Source organism: Gadus morhua, chromosome 18 (assembly GCF_902167405.1).
Source record: "Gadus morhua chromosome 18, gadMor3.0, whole genome shotgun sequence".
In the NCBI taxonomy this organism is placed as follows: domain Eukaryota; kingdom Metazoa; phylum Chordata; class Actinopteri; order Gadiformes; family Gadidae; genus Gadus; species Gadus morhua.
Window position 1 is genome coordinate 21,751,499 of NC_044065.1, and position 22,028 is coordinate 21,773,526.

General features: G+C 44.5%; 1 protein-coding gene across 1 annotated transcript in view; it reads left to right on the forward strand.

Annotated features, from left to right (window-relative positions):
• Positions 1 to 300: 300 nt before the first annotated feature.
• LOC115531113 (protein shisa-8-like) overlaps positions 301 to 22,028 on the forward strand; it is a 30,416-nt gene continuing 8,688 nt past the window's right edge. The window contains exons 1-4 of the mRNA XM_030340168.1: positions 301 to 923; positions 1,555 to 2,310; positions 11,802 to 11,923; positions 18,679 to 18,792. Coding sequence (XP_030196028.1) covers positions 1,589 to 2,310; positions 11,802 to 11,923; positions 18,679 to 18,792 — 958 coding nt within the window. The 5' untranslated portion in view covers positions 301 to 923; positions 1,555 to 1,588. The remainder of the gene's footprint in view (positions 924 to 1,554; positions 2,311 to 11,801; positions 11,924 to 18,678; positions 18,793 to 22,028) is intronic.

Here is a 22,028-nt window from a genome sequence, read left to right on the forward strand (position 1 = left end):
CACTCTCTCTCTCTCTCTCTCTCTCTCTCTCTCTCTCTCTCTCTCTCTGTTCCTTCATTTTAGTAGCCATGTTCCCTTCATCAAGCTCAAAGTAAAAAGTAAATAGATGTGCCTCGCTCTGTCTACCAAACTTTTATTGTTCTCTCTCTCTTCCTATCTACGGTGCATTTGGGAGGTGGGAAGGATAGTGGAGGGGGTGGGGGGAGAGAGTGGATAGAGGAGAAGAGAGGGGGATTGGAGAGGGCAGAGGAGGGGAGGAGATTGCAAGGCAGGGAAGTGTCATTAGAGTCTGAACTGTTGCGTGTGACGGAGAGCTCTTTGTGCTGCGGACGCTCTCTACATCTTTCTGGCTACCTCTCATTATCACTAACATCCCCTCGCCACACACACACACACACACACACACACACACACACACACACACACACACACACACACACACACACACGCACACACACACACACACACACATTCCCTCGATGTGAGGACAGAGAGTAACGTTGCTGGGACTTGCTGCCTCGTTGTGAGGATTCAAAGCTTCCTGGTGGGATTATATCTGATGTATTGGACTGACTCAGTTTCACTGGGAAAATAGAACATGTCTGGAAGTCTGGAGACGAAGTGAACAGAAAAAAAGGGAACACAAGAAAGGAAAAAGTGAGGAAAAAGAAGAGAGAAAAAGGATAAACTACTTTTTGTGAGGTCTTGTGTGTCAGCAAAGATGGAGAACACATGAGAGAGAGAAAGAAAAAAAGAGAAGGATTAGAGAGGGATCGCAGAGGAGGTGAAAAGGAAAAGACAAACCGTGCAGCCCAGTAAAGTTTGAGCTTCATTCTAAAGACGATTTTTAAACCCAGAAGATCTGGTCCAGAACCAGGAGGAGTTCTGACTGAAGACTACGTTCAGAAGGAGGTGAACAAGAGGTGAGAGGTTGGGAGTGGGGTTTAGAAAATGCTATTTAGAGTTGAACATTAACGTTTTCTGAGTTTTCCTAGTCAAGTACACACAAAATGTAGATATATTAATGTCTAATGAGAAGTTAAACAAAAGGTTTTGTATTAAATTAACTCTTCTTCAGATTTTCATAACATTGAAACAAGCATAGGAATATTTGCTGGAGTGGGCATTGTGGGCAGGTTTAGCGGTCCAGAGTGACCTAGTTATGCTGTCCCCTGCTCTCTTTCCATTATTGATGGTCTGCATTTGCTGGATCAATGCAGTTCCGTTTTATTCCAAATCCCAGCTGAAATCAATGATGTTTGGTCTGAGCAACCTACCACTCAATCGATGTTGGGTGATTTATGAACGATAATATTCACAACTCAGCTCCATTGTAAAGGAGAACCTCAAAAGCAGAAAATAGCCGTTATAACAAGACTGAATGATAATTTTCTCATTAGTAGGATGGATTTCAGCCCTGACGTAACATAGATAAGATAGAGAGCTATGAGGAAGGATCTTTGAAAGGCAGTGGTAATATGAAAAGACAACCTTACAATGAACATAGTATGTAATGTTCAGTGACGCTAATGTTTCCAGTTTCCCCTAATCCAGGCTCTCTGTCGTAGCTCCAGGTCAAACGCCAGCAATGGCCCCTCACATCAGAGCCCCCCTCGTGGCCATCAGCAACCCCCGCTGGCTCCTCCTCCTCCTCCCTGTCAACGCCCTGCTCCTCCTCCTCCTCATCCCCCTGGACCCCGCCCTGGCTCAGGACCTCCCAGTCGTGACCACCCCCGTCAGCGACGACAACAATGGCGAGCTGCTTTCGCCGCCGTCGCCCACCAATCAGATGCCGGCGCCCAGCGTCTTCGCGGTGGGGAGCGACGCCCCCTCGCCGGAGACGGGCCTCTCCACGCCTGCCAGCGGTGGCGACGGGGACGACGAGGACCTCCCGCCGTCCGGCGGCACCCGTTGCCAGGGTTACTACGACGTGATGGGCCAGTGGGACCCGCCCTTCAACTGCAACGCGGGCGTCTTCCTGTACTGCTGCGGGACGTGCTTCTACCGCTTCTGCTGCCAATTCCGCCAGCAGCGGCTGGACCAGAGCATCTGCTCCAACTACGACACGCCCATCTGGGCCAACACCGGCAAACCGGTGGCCGCCGTGACCGAGGGCCAGGGCGGCCAGGACAGCGACCGCACCCACCTCATCGTGTACATCATCTGCGGCGTGGTGGCCGTCATGGTGCTGGTGGGCATCTTCACCAAGCTGGGCCTGGAGAAGAGCCGGGGGGCCGGGGGGGGCGCAGGCGGAGCAGCAGGAGGAGCAGGAGGGATGGGGTACGCCCACCATGACCTAAGCAACACCAGGTGAGTGTAACAGGGATTGACAATGTGTGTGTGTGTGTGTGTGTGTGGGTTTGCGTGTGTGAGAGGTATTTGTGTTTCTTACTAAATGTTAGTGCATGTCTGTTTACTAATTACACTCCTCTGGGTATTATGGGTGTGATTGTGTGTGCGTGTTGGTGTGGCATAGTTTTGCTTGATTTATCTTGTATTTGTGTGTATGAGTGTGCATGCATGTGTGTGTTTGCATAAAATTGCCGTGGGCATCTTTTGTGTGTGTGTCCAAGGCATTACTTGTTCAATGTTGGTGCATGTCTGTTTACTAACTTTTGCAACTGAGATGTGAATTGTCCTAAATAACACTACTGTGTTGGATGTGCGTCTACGTGGATGTGTTTAAATGCCAGGGTGTGTTTGCGTGCATGCCTGTTGAACGCGTCTCGATCAATGTTTGTCACACAACACCAGCTAACCACCGTTGATTCCTCCTCTGATCGCTCTAAAGGAGTTCATTATATTCAGATAACTGAGAAACCCAACTGGGCATTGGAAACCAATTGCACTGCAGGAAACAAAGTCCCACATTGTCTTTGCCTTCATGTTTTATACTGTATAACGAGGCTAAATTTGGTCGAGTCCTCCTGAGGTCCAACAGAGCTTCAGGTTTTGACCGATGCTCTGTCTGTGACTGTAGCTCTTCTACGTTTGGTTCCCTTTTACAAGCTCTACTGAGACATAGTGTAGACACGGTCACGTGGTCTTCAGAGGGAACCTAACATTATTTAGCCGACTTAGCTCGGTTTCACTTCATTTTGTCTGGAGACCAGGCAGAGGACTTGAGCAAGGGCGGGTTATTCCACCTGGATTCTGTTTCTTGGGTGGAGAAATCTTGCAATAGATTTGATGAAAGTGACAAAGATGTATGCTTATTTTGTTGTGTGTGCACTGTGTGCCATATGATGCCGTGAGTGGATCTTTAATCTATGTGTGTGGCTGGGTGTTTTCGGTGTGTGCAAAGCAGTGCACGTTAAATATATGTATGTATGCATGTGTCTATCTATTCATATTTCCATTAATTTGTGTTCAGTACTATTTTCTACACATCACTAATTGATTTATTTAATTTCTCTCTAATTTTCTTTTTTTTCTCGATTTTGTTGTTTATTTTCTTCCATCCATCCATCATGTGAATTTGTTTTGCTTGTAAGCATGACCTATATATGAAATAAACACACAATAAAACAAGGACAGTTGACGATCCATCTCAAAATGTCTTCCTACATCTGAGTTAAATTGTTATCTAATAATAAAACAAAATGTTTTCATCTGACTGGACAAATTCTACAAATCTACTACAAATACTTACTAATGACTCCCTTCCCAATCTATCTAACTCTGAGTTACAAAAGACTAAGTGTTGTTGCGTTTAACTACATAAGAATGTGTACATCCGAATAATAACAGCGCAACACAACCATTCACACTTTGTCCTTAGGTTAAAGAGCAACCTTTTCACTCAAAATAACTTCATGGGTCACCTCCTTTGGTTACAAACCGGTAAGTTAAACTGATAATTCGGTCATTCTAAAGGACACAAATCACATGGTATTGAACCTTTGCCAAGGAATATATCCTTGTAATTGTAACGGCTCCTTAGCAGTTAGTGTGTTTGGAAGCTGTTGTGAATTTAAATTCATGTGCTTTGAAGCCAGGGTTAGAAGTCCTAAGCTCCGACCTTGAACAAAGTCCTTCAAACACCTATCAGGAGCGACATCGTTGGCATGAAAACCAATGAAACCTGTTCCCCTCCCCTTCATCCCCATCTCCATCATCCTCTGTGGATGTCTCCGAGGCCCTAGTTCCCCGTACTTCACTCTTCTTCTTGTTATTCAGAGTACATATCCAAACTGGTCTGTTTTTGGATCATCCTTTCTTCTATTGTCCAACCAGAATATTTATCTTTTTTTTTCATCGTCAATCTGAATCACTCTCATCTTTCCTGATCTCTCTCCCTTTCTCCCCATCGCTGTTTCTCCCTCTCTCTTTCTCTCTCAATCACAACTATCCCCTCTCTCCACACCTTCTCCTCCCTCTTGCTCGCTCTCTCCCTATCTCACTCTCTCTCTCGTGTGTAGGTTCCTCAAAGTGGTTTCTTTTTGTTCGACCGCTTCAATAGAATCCCACCCGGTGTCTCATCTCTGTAACCATTGATCAACCCTCCCTACATTCCATAGTCCTCTATCTCATTATCGCTCCGTCCGTTGACGGGCTCCACCCTCACTCGCTCATCTTCCTCCTTCCCTTCTCCTCCCTTGGGTCTGGGATCTTATAGATGGAGGAACAGGGATGAGGAGGAAAGGGCTGCAAATAACATCTCCACATCTCTTTATTCATTCTCTGCTCTCTCCTTTCCTTTTCCTTTTTTTTGATCAGTCCCTTCCCTCTCTGCTAAGTGATCTGTGTCCTGTAAATGTAGGAGATGACTCCGATAGAACAACCTGTACTTTACTGAGCCGTCTTTGAAATGGAAGAACAAAAATATAATCCTGAGTCCTGAGGTGAAGATTAGCACTCCTGACAGCAAACTGAGTTTATATACATCCATAAGACCTAAATATAGACTCACATGCACTCATAAACCAAATGATATCAATATAGACAGCAAAACCTAATTATGTTATGCAAAGTCCAGTTCCTTCTCTAATCGCCCCTATTGCTTCCTTTCTACCTCTTTCTCTTTACTTTCCTTTATTCCGCTTTCTCATTCTTCAAAAGCCTGATCATCTTTTGGAAGCTTGTAAAAAAATAACATTTTAAATCTTAGAGCAGCTTTCTAGTCACCCCTTTTTACATCAGGTAAATTTCATTCCCCCCCCCCCCCCCGGAGATGGGGGCCCACCCATCTCCGTCTCCCCCGAGGGGGTCCCGTCCATTTGGATAAACTCAGTCCATCTTTGGCTCACAAAAGCATCTGGCCGCGCCACTCTGCCCAGCCTCAGGTGGAACCCGTCGCATCTAATGGACGGCAGTGCACTAGAAACGACTTGGCTTTACACACACAAACAAAGAGTGAACAAACTGGTGACCTCCATGCACACACACACACACACACACACACACACACACACACACACACACACACACACACACACACACACACACACACACACACACACACACACACACACACACACACACACACACACACACAAACATGCATTCCAGATCCTTACTGTTGATGCAAGTTTATAGTTCAATTCACAACGACAATGATGCAGAGGGGGTTTTGGGATTGCCCCGGTTCAGACCACAAGAGAGGAAGCTCCTCAACTCAGCTTCACGCCCCCCCCATAGACACACACACACATACACGTTGCACGTGTGCCTATGCACGTGCACGCTCTCCTCAGATGTCACGTGCCTGACCACGTGGGCGGCTGATTGCGTGCCGTCCACGCATCGATCCGTAAACATATGTTTGATTTATCAATCTATATATCTATACATGCGTAAACAGCTTTGGGCTGCGAGGGGGGCGTTAGGGTTACGTAACGAGAGAGGTATATATGAAGGCTTGACCTCAGTGCGGCCCCCCTGGTCGCCTACAGCATACATAAGCAGCAGTCAATACGGCAAAGGCCAACCAGTGGCTGACGCAGAGAATCAGATTTAGTTTTCCATCTTCACCCTCTCCCCAGTGATGGTACGGCGCCCATGAAGAAAGACACGCATGTATATGCACAGGGGGCGGCGTGTGGCTCAGGTGGTAGAGCAGGTTGACTGGTAACCGGAAGTTGCTGGTTCGATCGCCAGCCCCGGAGTGTCGAGGGATCCCTGAGTGAGACGCCTCCCCCAAGTCTCTCGCCTTGCATGGCTGACACCGCTGTCGGTATCGTAAAGCGCTTTGAGGGGCCACTGATTAGAAAAGCGCTGTTTAAATGCAGTCCATTTAACAGTGCATGCAAATATACACACATACACTCATATGTACTAACATGAACTCACTCACTACTGCTACTTCCCGCAAAGCTCAGCCCCCCCATATCCCTCCCTCCCTGAGTCCCACAGCGTGCCTCATACTCTCATTGAGAAAGAGAGTAAATATGTAGGATATTGTGGAAGAGAGAAAGAGGATGAGCGAGAGAGGGGGAAAGAGGATGAGGCCACCCTCTCTCAATACGGACACTGCCTCATCCTCAGGGCTTATTCTCACCTGGTGTTCACCTGAAGGGCATGGCCGTCACTCTCAATCCCATCACACCTCGGGGATGCGGAGTATAGGGTTAGAGGGTTAGAGGGCCCTATTTAATCCAGCTAGAAGTAAGCCAAGTAAAAATAGGCATACACCAGTGACATCAAACGGGAGAGTATCCACTAGTCTCGAGCCACCCAAACTGAATGTTGCATAGAATCATATAGCTGATTTAGAGGAGGCGTAGTGACGAAAATGACTTTGATATGTTTTGTAATGACTAACCAAGCTCAAAAGTGATGGTAAAATAGGGACCCTTTAAGTATTTTGATTACCATAAGACAACTGTATGATATAGTTTAAATTTTCCTCCTGCTTACTAAATAATCTTTGTAGTCGGCTGTCCATTGTCCATGAAGCTTCCCTCCATGTCAATGTAACCTTTGAAGCTGATAATCAATATGTTAATCGTCCTTTTCAAACCCAGCAGTGACCCTTGCAGCCTGCTTCTGCTCTTAAACCAAGCTCTGATTGTTGCCATGATCCTGTCCCGAGGAAAGCGGGCAGCGTATATGTTAAAAGAGGAAATTGTATTTTGGTGGGATGAGACTGAAGAAGCCCGTAGCTCAGGGGATAGAGCGGGTTGACTGGTGAACGGAAGGCTGCTATTACGAACCCTGGCTCCTCCTAGCTGAGTGTCGAGGTGTCCCTCACCCTGACTGAGTGTCGAGACACCTCACCCTGACTGTTGCTGACAAACTGGCTGTCGCCCTGCGTGGTTGACTCCACAGTCGGTGTGTGAATGAATGGTTGTAAGTTAAATTGGATAAAAGCGTCCCTACAATGCCCTAAATGTAATGTAAATGTAAACTTGTTTTTTACTCCTAATGCAGTTATAGATTGGTCACTGAACAGTAATAATAATGCAGGCCTTGCTTTTCTGACAAATCACAGACAATATTAACATTGCCAGCATCTGCAGAGATTTCGGCATGTTTTAAAATTCCCTACACCTCCAGATCCTGGAGATGCAAGAAAGAGGTTTGGCACAATCACTTAATCACTCCCTTGTCAAAAAACAACAACAAAAAAAAAACTTGTGAGCGATCTGTGCGTGCTCGCTCTCTCCAGGCACAAACACCTTTGTGTTCTCAGCCCCAAAACCAAAGAACACATCGGTTGACCTCCCTTTGCGTGACATTTGATAACCGCCCTTTGGTGATGGGGGCAGGCGGTTTTACCAGTTGACTCAGCTCGCGACGTCTGGTTGCTGTACTTTTTTTATTTGTTTACTGTGTTTTCGTCGTCTTGAATTTACCCAGTGGTTGTTATGTTGATGTGGCACTTTCACTCCCCTGGTTTGACTGTAAAGTTGTTGTTTCTGTGTTCTAGTGAACTGGTCACAACAATGTCGTTTTAAAATGGATTGGTATATCAATCCCTTTTCAATGGGTTTCTTAATTGTATGTCTCAGTGTTTTTGCCTTTGCCGTTGATTATTGTGTATGTATCGTGACCCAGTATTCTATTCATACATTATGTCATGGGTTTAAGGCTTAAACTATGATGATCAGAGATTGGCAGGTTCCACTATCTTCTTAATTGAAATTACAAATTCTGGACTACAAATTCTAAATTCTAGATGTGTAATGTTATTTCTAAAGAAGCAAACAGATAGAATGTCAACCTTTGCCCAACTGTCAAGAAAAATAGGCATGGCACAAAAACGGCCTGGCACAAGAGCCTGAGGTAGACGAGCAGTCAGGACAGACATGGTCTTGAATGATAAGAAAAATAATTGCTACAAAAATGTTTAACCCTTATCATTATCAATTCATGTGTTCTTTATTTCAGTCTGTATTATACTACTCTTGCACACACTTTTATCCAAAGCGACCTACTGTGTATTGTTCTTTATTTGTGTGGTGGTGAAATTTTCTGTGCTGAGAAAATACTCTGTTATATCGATATCCAATAGGGGTTATTGTTTGTGATTTTATTTCACAATGATACGTGTGTGTGTGTGTGTGTGTGTGTGTGTGTGTGTGTGTGTGTGTGTGTGTGTGTGTGTGTGTGTGTGTGTGTGTGTGTGTGTGTGTGTGTGTGTGTGTGTGTGTGTGTGTGTGTGTGCGTGTGTGTGTATGTGTGTGTGTATGTGTGTGAACCACTTCACCAAGACTGAGGCTTGTTAAACTGTTGCAGTCCTTTCGAGGTGTGTCAGGTCAGCAGAACGCACAAATGTGATTTCGAAGGAAAGCTTTGAGGGTCAAAGCTTTGAGACGTGAGACGTCCTGTGAGACACAGCACGTCTCGCAGGAGACGTGCTGTGTGATCATGCACATGCATCTCATGTGCATGAGATGCTTTCTCTCTCTCTGTGTAGGGACAGGATGCTGTTGTTGTGGCAGACGAAAGATCCTGGGTTTTATCCCGTTGTCCTTGAGCAAGAAGCCCTGACCCTCACTGACCCCTACCTGACCCTCCCTGACCCCTCCCTGACCCCTACCTGACCCTCCCTGACCCCTACCTGCTCTTTATCCAACTGGAGCTGCATTCACTTAAGATCATGTGGGATAATAGTGACCCCTGAAATGTATGAGTGACCTTGTACATTTTCATGATTATACAGCCCTTAACGAAAATAAACAAAAGAAAGCTAAAGTAAAGAAACAAGTTGTGTTTCCCTTTAGGCATTATTCCCATAATGTTCTAATCTGAGCAGCCGGTAGCAGAGGCACAATCTTTTAGAGACACATGCTGACACCCACTGGATCAGAGGATCACAACCCCAGAGGATCACAACGCAGCTCTTTTCACCAATTACAGCTAGTATTTTCGCTCAATAATGGACCAGTCTCAAAGATCATATTCCGCATCGGTCCCTTTAAAGTCAACCACAAATTATTTTTAAGACCCAAATTATCGTAAAACAGGCTCAAGGATGACTTGCAGAAGACATCCTTTTAATCGATGAAGAGAAAAATCTGTGTCTATAGTAGTCAGAGATGTTTGACCAGATTTAAAACTATTATTAATGTGACCCCCCCCCCCCCCCCCTTGTCCACCTCATTTACTTTTTCTTCTGCTGATAAAATGACGACCACCATCATCATCATTCTGAGTGATGATTCTGTCATGTCTGACCACTATTTCTAACAGCTAATGAACACTCCTCCGCAGGAGAAGGGAGAAACAACCAGGTTTTACTGACAAGTTTAAGTTTGATAAAGTAAATCATTTTACCGCATACACAGCGCAAACCACCCGATGGCTTCCTTTACATCCATATCTCCTCCCTACACCAACGGGGAGATATTTAGAGAGAACCTGACAGAGTGAGAAAACTAAGATAGAGAACAACAGAGAAAGACATTTAGACAGAGAGACTAACGAGAGGGGGAAAGAGAAAGCGATGATTTTTGGGAAGGAGGTGGAAAGGAAAGGAAGGAGAGAGAGAGAGAAAAGGAGATGGTGAGTTGGGGTGAAAGATAGATAGATAAATACTTTGTTGATCCCCAGTGGGAAATTCAAATTTGGTATGAGAGGAGGGAGTCAGAGAAGATGCTTGTGAGTTCTCGTTGTAGTTCTCCGTGGTTTGCATGGTTTGAAGGCAGAAGGACACTTCAGCATTGCTGGAATAGAATAGCATCATGAAGATTTAAAGACAGAATACAGAATCCTAAAAAGGAAGGTATTAGGAGACATGTTTTGATACAAAGACAAAAAAGGGATCACACACACAATCACAATGTAAACAAGAAAGTCAAGAAAAAAAACATGCAAACACTAAAATATGCTTTTGTATATACAGTACATGCATGTTATTATGGCTAATTATGAAATATTGTATTGACCATTATTGACTATTATGAAATATTGTATTTACTACATACTGACACGCACACACACACACACACACACACACACACACACACACACACACACACACACACACACACACACACACACACACACACACACACACACACACACACACAAAACATTATCATCACATTATCCTTGTGATGATCACATCTCTTGATCAAATTAAATTATCAAAACCAAATGAGTCTGTCTCACAGATTCATAAACGACTGTAGCTGAGACATAACATACGGCAAAAGGATAACACTGCCAGGTGGATAAGGAGGTGTGTGTTTGCGAGATTATTTGTGTTTTCGTGTTTGTGTGTTTGTGTGTGTGTGTGAACAGGTTGTGAATTATTGACAAAGGCAGTGGATGCCACTGCAAAAAAATAATGTTATGAAAATACATGGAGCCCGCAATGAGTTTAATCAGTCTGTGTGTGTGTGTGCGTGTGTATGCCTGTATGTGTGTGTGTGTGTGTGTGTGTGTGTGTGTGTGTGTGTGTGTGTGTGTGTGTGTGTGTGTGTGTGTGTGTGTGTGTGTGTGTGTGTGTGTGTATGTGCGTGCTCGTTTGCGTGTCTAAAAATGTTGCCTTGTAGTTTGCACTATTTGATTTGTTCCTGGAAACATAAATGATCCGACTTTAGAAATATTATAGATATATAGATATGGTATTAAATGCCACCTTGCTACTTCAGTAAATAGAAAATATATGAGTAATGACTTGGCAAAGAAATAAAGAAGTACTGTCAGACTACCTCATTGATTAGGAAAGATTTCCCAAACTGAATAAATACTGCACATATATACACATAAATGTTTGGTTAGCTCAATGTTGTATCTCATATATTCACTGGTTATTCCGTTGTTTTTTTTATAACCATTCAGCAAATATGTCTGCAGAATTCAAACACATTTGTAAGAGAGTAGCCAATACCAGAGAAGTACGACAGCTTTTGTGGTGGACTGATTTCAGCAACCTTATGTGTCGTGTGGTGTGAGCTGCTTGTTATGAATGAAGGTGGAGATGGTAGCTAACGCGCAGCGGGGCGGCGGACATGAGGTTGAGAAAATGTTGCTTGTCACTTTTTGAGAGTAGTGATTCAGCTCCAGCTGTCCTGTTATGTAACAGCCAAGTAATAGCCGGGCAGTTATCGAAAGTGGATCAACTCCCGTCCAGCCAATCCAAATCGAGTATTCAACCAGGCCATAATATCAGAATCAGAATCAGAGCGACTTGTATTACATCTTATTGTACAAGTACACAAGAGTCAAAATAAAGAAATAAAATAAAATAAGTTAGAATAAGTAGAGAAACCAAAACAGTGGTAATAATAAGTAATGAGGTGCGGTAAAGTGAGTGTAAAGTGTAAGTGTTAAGTGTTAAATTTACACTTACACTTACACACGTTATATATATATATATATGGTTGAACCAGTCTCCTGTCCTCCTCCAGGACCCTGACGGAGCTGCTGCAGCAGCCCGGGGGCGAGGTGCCGTCGGCGGGCAGCGCGGCGGGCGGCTCCCCCACCGGCCGGAGGGCCAACGGAGCCTCCAAGATGCTGCGCAGCCGCAGCGGTGAGGGAGACACACACACACACAGACACACACACACACACACACACAGACACACACACACACACACACACACACACACACACACACACACACACACACACACACACACACACACACAGACAAACACACACACACACACACACACACACAGACACACACACACACACACACACACACACAGGCTAAACACATACTGACACGCACATACACAAACACACACACATACACATACAAGTAAAATACTTACTGACACGTGTGCGCGTACACACACACACACACACACACTCGCGCACACACAGGCTTAATTCATACTGACACTCGCACACACAGTACAGACACAAACATGCACAGAACCACACACAAACATGCTCTATACACACACAAACAAGCTAAATGCATACCGACACACACAAACACAAAAAAGCAAGAAATACACACAAACATCAACATCACAAACATTCCTGCACACAAATTCCCAATTCATACACAAAAACTCCCACACCCACACACACAATACGTTGAAGACACAGAAACATAATGCACCTTGAACACACACACACATGCCCACAGACAAACACACAGCATGTACAAACACACACACACACACACACACACACACACACACACACACACACACACACACACACACACACACACACACACACACACACACACACACACACACACACACATACACACACACGCTTAATAAGCACACAACTCAGTCAGTATACTGCCAAATATTCAGTCACAGCAGGCTCTACATTTTGACACCAGGCTTTTGTTATCCCACCCCAACTCCACTCACACCGTGTCCTGATAGCGTGTTTACCCCTGAAGGCCAGCTGTGGGGTGGTCCTGCTGGGGCCGATCGGGCCGCAGACCCTCCCCTATAGAGCTTAAGAGCGTAAGTCCGCCCCTTCCGCTAGAGAAGGGGCCTATGAGATCGTAAAGTATGATTGGGTTTCAATGCAGAGAAATAATAATTTTCTTGTCTCAGTCTTTTTATGCCCCGGATTACACACATGTTGTTTGTGGATTTTAATGATAATTTTTCATGTCAAGATTTTGGCAGAAAAATTATCACATAAAAAACATATTAAAACATATGTGTAATCCAAGGCATTTAATGACTAGGATCAGAAAATAAAACATTACTTTCCATTGACTCCCATTCTAATTTTCCTGGTCCAGAGGTCCCATGGGGGTCTAGCGGAAGGGACGGACTTACGAGCTCTATTGAGACTTTGTTCATCACTACACTCTTTTAGCAAACAAATCAGAACTTGAAAGAAAATAAATAAAACAGGTACAGCAGTAAAGCAGTAAAGCAGTAAAAAAAAACAGTAAAGTGCTGCATATTCACACAAGCGATCTGATTACCAATAAACTGCAATTTAATTTCCAAATCAACAGATTTTCTCCCGAGACCTCCCTAAAAGTAGACCCTACCTTCTTCAGGCGGCATGAGACTGGGGATTTTAGGCAAAAGCCCGCAAGTCTGAAAGAGCCACCAGTTGATAGTGACTCAGCGGACAAGGGAAATGCCCCCGAGACGACTGCTCTAAGCCTCGTGCCACCCCAAAAAGATAAAAATAATTACAAACCGCACGTTCTGAAGACACGCACTCAGCCTCTACAGGGAAATTTATTGATCAAAATCTCAAACCGAAGTTTAACAAAATCAAGCGATGTCTCACAATACGACATGGCGAACACTAATTGAAGGACGTAATAGCCTCTTCAATATAACCAACCTAACCATACAACTACTCGTAAACTTGTACACAACACTACGGGTTGCATGAACCAACATGCACCATACTCCGCCCCATCCTGAACAAAGAACTAACAGACCAGCGTATTCAAAATGAAATGCCCGAAGTTTCGGCACTCTATACAACTAATTAATCCACCAAGATGTCGACGTTGAGACGAGCCCCCAAATAGGAGGTTCCGTACTGCTGAAAACACACCCTGGGTACATGAACCAGGGCCCCTGAGGAGAGAGATATGGTGATCATGTTCTCTGAATGTGAGGAAATTACATTTACATTAAGAGAACCTAAATACACACACACACACACAAACATCCCCACAATTCACAATTCATACAAAAAAGCACACACATATACACACACAATACATTGATGAAGCATTACATGCACGCCAAACACCTTGAACCCAAATACACACACACAGCATGCAACACAGACATATATACACACAAACACATACACACACACACACATACACACACTTAATACACACACAAATACATGCATACATACACAGAGACACACACACAGACACACACACACGCACACACAAATGTGAGAAAAGCTAACCGCATAAGCAAAGTAACAGCCATTGTTTGAGAGAACTGCAAACCGCTGTCCCTTCACGACTAATGTTTCGTCTTAAAACCTTTATCCCAGTATAAATATGTACATTAAATATTTGTAAAAGCGATTTGCATAAATGATTTGCATAACCGTGTTAGGGGTTGTGCAGTGTGTGTATTTTTCTGTGACATACAGAGCCTTGAAGCGAGATATTCGCACGTGCACACACACTCACGCACACATAACATACATAATGGCTTCTCCCATGGAAGAGAAGGTTTTCAAGCCGTTCTGAATACTCTATCCCTCACTCTGTTGTCTTTCTCTCTCTCTCCTTCTCCTTATCGTCTTCATGTTCTGGGTCCGGGTTTTGATCTGATGCTTCAGATCAAAAGTTTTGGCGGTCGGGAACTGGCTGAGCAGTCGGAAGTTGAATTGTTGAATTGGCGGGCACTGTAGCAGTGAACGCTCATATAGGTAGTTATGGGTCAAACAAAACAACCTGTTCTGTCTTTGAGGTTGGAGTACACACTCCACTAATATTAAGGCTATACTTGGGCATGAATGGTTTTTCCAAGATTGCCCGAGAATGGAGCTTTATGTAGAGAAAGGCTGTAGGCAGGGTCCACTGAAAGCCCTTCTGTCACTCTGACTGTAGCTCACATTAAGTCCAGGATGTCAATAGATGTTAAAATCAAGGCTTGTTTCACAGATTAGGCAGCAAAGTATTTGCTGGTAAAAGCGGAACTCTGATCTAGGAGAGTGAAGTAATGTGTTGCCCAATAGACACGAGTCACACTGGAAGAAGGACACCCATTAAACAACGTCCCCTTGTCTTTCCTTTTTGTTAACCACCATTACTTTACCAAGTTGATGAAACCAGTACTCTAGACTAGTACGACAAGTCTATCACTCGTCTGCTCTCTCAAATAGGTTACATTTCCAACTTTTTTTTTGGAAGAGGGTAATTTGCATGGAACAAATATTAAAAATTAAAAATTAACAACTAACAAATTTCAGTGTCCCTCTCTTGTCCCCTCTCTGTGGATCTCTCTCCCTCTCTCGCCCCCGCACTCTTCATCTCTTTCTCCCTCTCTCTCTTGTCCCCTTGCTCTCTCTCTCTCTCTCTCTCTCTCTCTCTCTCTCTCTCTCTCTCTCTCTCTATCTCTTTCTCTCTCTTTCTCTCTCTCTCTCTCTCTCTCTCTCTCTCTCTCTCTCTCTCTCTCTCTCTCTCTCTCTCTCTCTCTCTCTCTCTCTCCCTCTCTCTCTCTCTCGTCCCCTCTTTCTTCATCTCTCTCCCTCGCGCCCTCACTCTCCTCCCCTGTCTCTTCATCTGTCTCTTTATCTCTGGTGGGACAGCCTGTCCCCTGGTGTCTAAGCGGCCCCCAGGGGCCACAGAGCCCCCTGGTGGGGACACTGTGATACCGGCAGCAGAGGAGTGTAATTAGCATAATTACCATCACATCACCAGAGTGCCAGAGGGCCAGAAACAGGAAATGTTGCATAATGCATTGGGTAGCGTTCATCTGCTCTTTTCTGCATTAAGAGGTCAGAGTGTCGGAGGTTTCACATAATGGAGGAATTGAATATGGGTTACCACAGTGATATGCTCCGACTTGAAGCCTTCGATCTAAAGGTTACATTTTTTCTCTGATTCATTGCAGACTCTATTTTGGTTTAAAAAAAATAATAATTACAAGCTGCAAATGTAAACAAATTTTACCTTTGAATATCTGTCTTTTATTTCAGAGTTTTTAAACCTAAACATTTTAAATAGAAACACCATACACAGAACAGGAACAACTCATTTCAAATTTGTGATAAGCTTGTAGCAAGTAGCTAGCTTGTTGTTTGCTTGTGAATGCTATTTGCTCAGGGTGTGTGTGTGTGTGTGTGTGGGTGTGTGTGTACCAATCTGTGTGCGTATGTGCTGGCATGTTGGTGTGTGTTGGATGCTGTGGTTCGAACACACCTGGGGCCTCATGTACTAAGACTTGCGTGGATTTCATACTGAAACTTGGCGTACGCCAAAACCCAGAAACTGTCTTACGCACAAATAAATTCAGATGTATCAAAGTGTGTGAACGCATGGATCCAAGCACGTTTCTTTTGTAGCCTACATCTCGATCAACGTGGAATTGAGCGCACATGCCGAGGTGCCAAACTCCTCCCTGTCCACGCCCTCATTTAAATATGCAATTTCATTTAAATAGGCCTCTGGACCTGAGATTCACCTCTTAATCCGATCACCTGGCACCATGAACAGAGGCAAAAAACGAAACTTCACGGAGTCTGAGCTCGAGATTTTGCTCCACGAGGTAGAAATGCGCAAGCATATGCTATTTGGAACCCTGTCAACAGGGATAAATGCAAAACAAAAGAGAACTGAGTGGGAGTGTGTTTGCGAGGCCGTCAATGCAGTGAGGTCTCAGCAGCGCACACACTCTGAAATTTAAAAAAAGTGGTCAGACCTCAAGGTGGAGGTGAAGCGGAGGGTTTCTGCCCACCGCCGAAGCGTGACCGCAACAGGTGGGGGGACGGAAGTGGGGGAACTCTCCCCCTTCGATTTGAGAGTGGCCGCTTTGATCGGTGACACAGCTCTCACCGGAGTGGTGGGAGCCCATGAAGGGAACGCCGATCATCCCCAAGGTAAATATGCTGAAGTCATAAATGCTGTAATTATACTGGTCATACAATTGGCTGCTTGCAATACACATAAGTCGTGCGTAAAGATGCCAGGATATTAAAGACTTTGACTCGTGTTTATTAACTTACATTTTTTATTTTTGAATAGACAAGCAAGGAGAGGGCATGGATTGCTCCGTCGGCCCCGGCGTCTACAGCGCCCTTCGGATTTGACCATTTGCGATGTCCTCTAACAACGCTAACGCAGCCATTTTTAAAACAATTTTCTTCATCCATTGCGCATGCTTTTATAGCCACCCATATAATTGCAAGGTGTGTTAATTGTTCATTAGTGTGTCTCTGATGTGCAAATCCATCTGAGTCATTATTTTCACCTTTTTTCCCAGTTTCCCAGCGTCACCTCTAAGTGTCGCCAAAGGAACAATAGCTGTAGAAACGTGCGTACGACAGCTCTGGAGCTGGCGTGGGGACCGCACATTTTTACGGTCATTTCACGTTTTGTACATCTGAACGTGAGCGTGGAAAAGGACGTACGCCACGTTTTTGTGCGTACGCAACCTTAGTACATGAGGCCCCTGGTCTGAACATGTTTCCTGGTCTGACATGAGGGATTTCTAAGATGGTGAGAGGATTTTCAGAGTGTGTGGACCATAGCAGGGAGTCAGGACACACAGCGTTTAGGGATGGATTCTAGGATTTCTGTGATGATTGTACTGGTGTTGAGGATGATGATGATGATGAGGATGATGATGATGATGAAGCTCGTGCGGAGAAATTAAGCGATCAAAGGGGGAAATGAGAGGTTAATGGCGAGCATGTGGAGGAATTGAGATGTGACGAATATTAAACCGACACTAACCAGCCTTTTCTCATAATCCATTAATCTGACACATATGTAGGGTCACTGGATTACTGACTCCACAGACACACACACACACACACACACACACACACACACACACACACACACACACACACACACACACACACACACACACACACACACACACACTAACACACATACTCCTAAACATCCCAAATTACCGGTGTGCAGTACGACATGGTTTCAGGGGATTAGCAGAGAAGATAGTTCATTTGTAATCTTGCAGATTGTATGCGTGTGTGTGTGTGTGTGTGTGTGTGTGTGTGTGTGTGTGTGTGTGTGTGTGTGTGTGTGTGTGTGTGTGTGTGTGTGTGTGTGTTTGTGTGTGTGTGCGTGTGTGTGTGTGCGTGTGTGTGTGTGTGTGTGTGTGTGTGTGTGTGTGTGTGTGTGTGTGTGTGTGTAAAGACTAACACCATTCAACGTAATTCCTCCTCTCTTCTCACACCGACTTTCTTTTTCACTTTCAACACCAGCGCCTGTTGAGATCTTCCCCCTGCTACCACGGCTCTCTCCCTCATCCTCACTCTCTCTCCTTCTCTCTACCTCAATATCACTCTGATTCTCTTTTTGTCCTTTTCTCTATTTCTCTCTCTGCTTGTTCATCTCCACTACTTTCTTGCTGCAGGCTGCTTTGCCAATACACATATTCTTGACTAACACAACTTGGGTAACTGGTGCGACAGGCCTGCTATTATAGTAATAAGATGTGGTTAAATGATTTAATGATGATTAAACTGTTTGATCATAAACATAGACCTTACCAGACCTGACCTTCTCTCTCTCTCTCTCTCTCTCTCTCTCTCTCTCTCTCTCTCTCTCTCTCTCTCTCATTCTCTCTCTCTCTCTCTCTCTCTCTTGTCCCCTCTCATCTCTCTCTCCAGAGCAGTACCATCTGAACAACTCGGCCTATGGTCCATTTGGCCCAGCTCTTCCCCACCCCCACAGTAACCACAGTCTGGCACGACTTAACAAATACACCTCACTGAAGGCCGTGGGTAAGTACACACACACGCACACACTCACTCCAAATATATGCAGGCAGGCACATAGACAAACATGTGTTTGCCTTTCACACACACAGTCACAAACACAGTCATGCTTAAATAACTGTAGTTACGGGATGTGGCGAGATATCTGTCAAGTGGTGTTTGCCTGTCTTACCCCACTGCCACTGCACCAAAGCGTTACTTAGCACCGGCTAACTCTATGATCTGCTTTGCTGATCAGTGTCACGTCGGTGCACCACAATCATTGTACGCTTTTGCTATTATTATTGTTTCTGTGATCATGCAAACGTTGTAACACATCTCTTGTAACGTATTTAGTAAGACATTTTAAAATAAGGCAGCTTTCCCTCTGGAATTTGCAACTCAAAGGCCTGGCCAAATTATTAACAATCATCTGATGATCAGTCGATCAGTGATCGAGCAAAGAAAATAATGTATCTTTCGAATCAGGTTTTTATCCACTCATAGTTTATCCTTTTCATTCTCGTGTGATTTTAATAACAAGAAAAAATAGAAAACGACGAAAGTAGCTCTCGGGTCCACTCATCGGTCGGAATACGGCTCGGTCACGCCAGGGTTCCGATGTTCCGAAGACACACAGCTTCCATCCTAAGAGGCGACAGTGGCTCAGGAAGTAGAGTGGGTTCACGGGTAACCTGAAGGTTGCTAGTTTGATCTCCGGCTCCTCCTAGCTGATTTTCGAGGGTTCCCATAGCAAGACGCCTCACCCTGACGAGCTGGCTGTCGCCCTGCGTGGCTGTGTGTGTGAATATGTAAATGAATGGTTGCAGCAAAATCCCCTAAATGTAAATATGAGAGTAGACCTTCTTCCGATTATCACAAAGCAATCAGGTGGTTTGGACATTGTGCAAAGTTTTGAGGAAATTTCCCAGCAGGACTGGTGTTTTGAAGCAGCGGAAAATATTATTATTTCAGGGGTGCATCACAGGTCGCCTAATAGTTCGAAAATAGTGCTGAATCAGCTGTGTGCGTGTTACTGGCAGTCATTTTTAATGAGTAACTATTCTGAAGGTAAGGGAAATCTTTGGAAAGTAATTACAACTGTATTCCCCTCCGATGAACAGGAGCTAGGTTGCTGTCCCTCTGCAAGTCAATGGAAGCAGCTAACGGAAAGAATATGCTAACCTTGCAAACTCCCTTTGGACACACAATGACTTTGAAATCATACAACTACATTGAATCTGGTTAGGATAGGCAGAAGCCAATTCCCCAATATTTTGGCGTATCCCTTTAAGGCCCAGTCCTCACGGAGCCGATTTTTTTGGTACCGCATGAGTCTTGTGCGTTTCAGCCGACCGTCCAGACGGAGCCGGCGAATCCGGTCCCCGAAACCACACATTTCTGAAAATATCCGGACCTATGCGGTTTCGTGTTAGGATGATGTCATTAGCCCCCCACCAGCTGGGGGACGTCAGAGTTGCGTTTAATTTTTAATTTATTATTTTATTATTTTTTTTATTATTTATTATTTGTATTATTTTTGTAGCTTTAAATAAAGCCCCATGATGAATTTAATTACTAACTGTACATTAAAAAGTATTTCTGCTCAATTTAAAAGGTTGAATCTCCTCTTGACTGAATGTTTGTATACAGCGCGCAGGCTTAATGCGCTCCACTTTTTTCTGGGGAGAACCAGCGCCTTGAATATTTATTACAGCGTTACTACAGCTCGATGCGGTTTTGCAATGACTCCGTCTTTATGGAGATATACCTGAACCGCATAAAACGAAACCGGATCGTTTTCGCCCGTTTCGGCTCTGTGTGGACGGGGCCTTGAGTTCAAGGTAAAACAAATACGCACACACTCAGTGATACCTCCTTATATATTCTTAAACTTGTGAATATGATGAACCTCAGCACGCACAAATACAACATTTCCATTCTCAAACCTGTGGGTGAGATGAGGGTTTAATTTGTATTATTACTTTATTTATCATTATACACTCAGCCCCACACAAGGTGTGATGCTGAGTGTGAGTGGCGTGGTGACCTTCAGGAGAAGGTTCAGGGCACAGGAGCTGTCATCTAGGGCGCCTCCCTACCAGGGCGAGTGAAAGGTGATATTAAAGAATCTGCCATAAGATGCTGTAGTCTGGAGCCCTGCAGAGCCTCTCTCCCCCTCTCTCTTTCTCTGAGGTGAAATGAGGAGAACCCGAGCAGCGGCTTACGTCCACCTGTATCTCGTTATCTCACCTGTTATTAATCACCTGTTTACCTCGGCAAGGCTGAAGTGTTTTGGATATATATATATATATATATACATATATATATAGATGGATAAAAAGAAGAATAATCAGTTGTGTTTATGCAGGGATAGGAGGGAGATGGCTGAATTAACATCCGAGCCACCACTCCAGGGGCCTGTACTACAAAGCTCCATTAGAGGGTTAGCGAGGTATGTTGAGCTGAAAGCCTGGGTTAGCTGTACCACGAAAGTCGATCTCTTTAAGCGTCGCTGTATCACCATGGTGACTTATGCTCGCAACCAAACCTGGTCGGGAGCAGCTTTTCGGCTTAGTCTAGCCGGAGATCGGCTACTTAAATCGGCGTGCGCAGCTTCCTAGCCCCTCCTCCGACAATGGCGTCACCATTTTTGGGTGTTACCGTGGAACTCGGCGCTTATCGTACAGGCGTCTCTCCGGAGACAGAGGGTTTTTCGGGACCATACTGATCCCTTGGCATTTCTGACCAAATTCTTTATGAGAGATACAGATTCTCATCAGAGGGTATTCGTTATCTGATCGACCTTGTTGGACCGTATGTAGTCAATGCTACACAAAGAAGCCGTGCACTTACTAGCCGCGTTTACATGGACACATCTGATCCGCATAGATTTCTATGCGGAATAGAAAATGATCATATATACGCCTCATTCGGAATACAATTATCTGTTCGGCATATAATTCTATGCCGAATAGAAGAGGTGGTGTAGTCCGTTTTAATCGACATGTATACACTTATTCCGAACAGATTGGGGTTTAACTTAGAGCAGCTGCAGTAGTACGCAATTGGTCCACTGAGCTCCGTTGGTACTTTTATGCACACCAAACTTGACCGCTGTCAAGGAAAGTGGATTTATTGCCTGATTCACGTCTTTGTTCGTAAGTAGTCCGGTAAGCGTATCCGGTTGCTAAGCGACGGGACATGGGTGTTTATTAATGACGTGTTCACTATCATAGTGTCCGCGCACGTCCGAGATAACT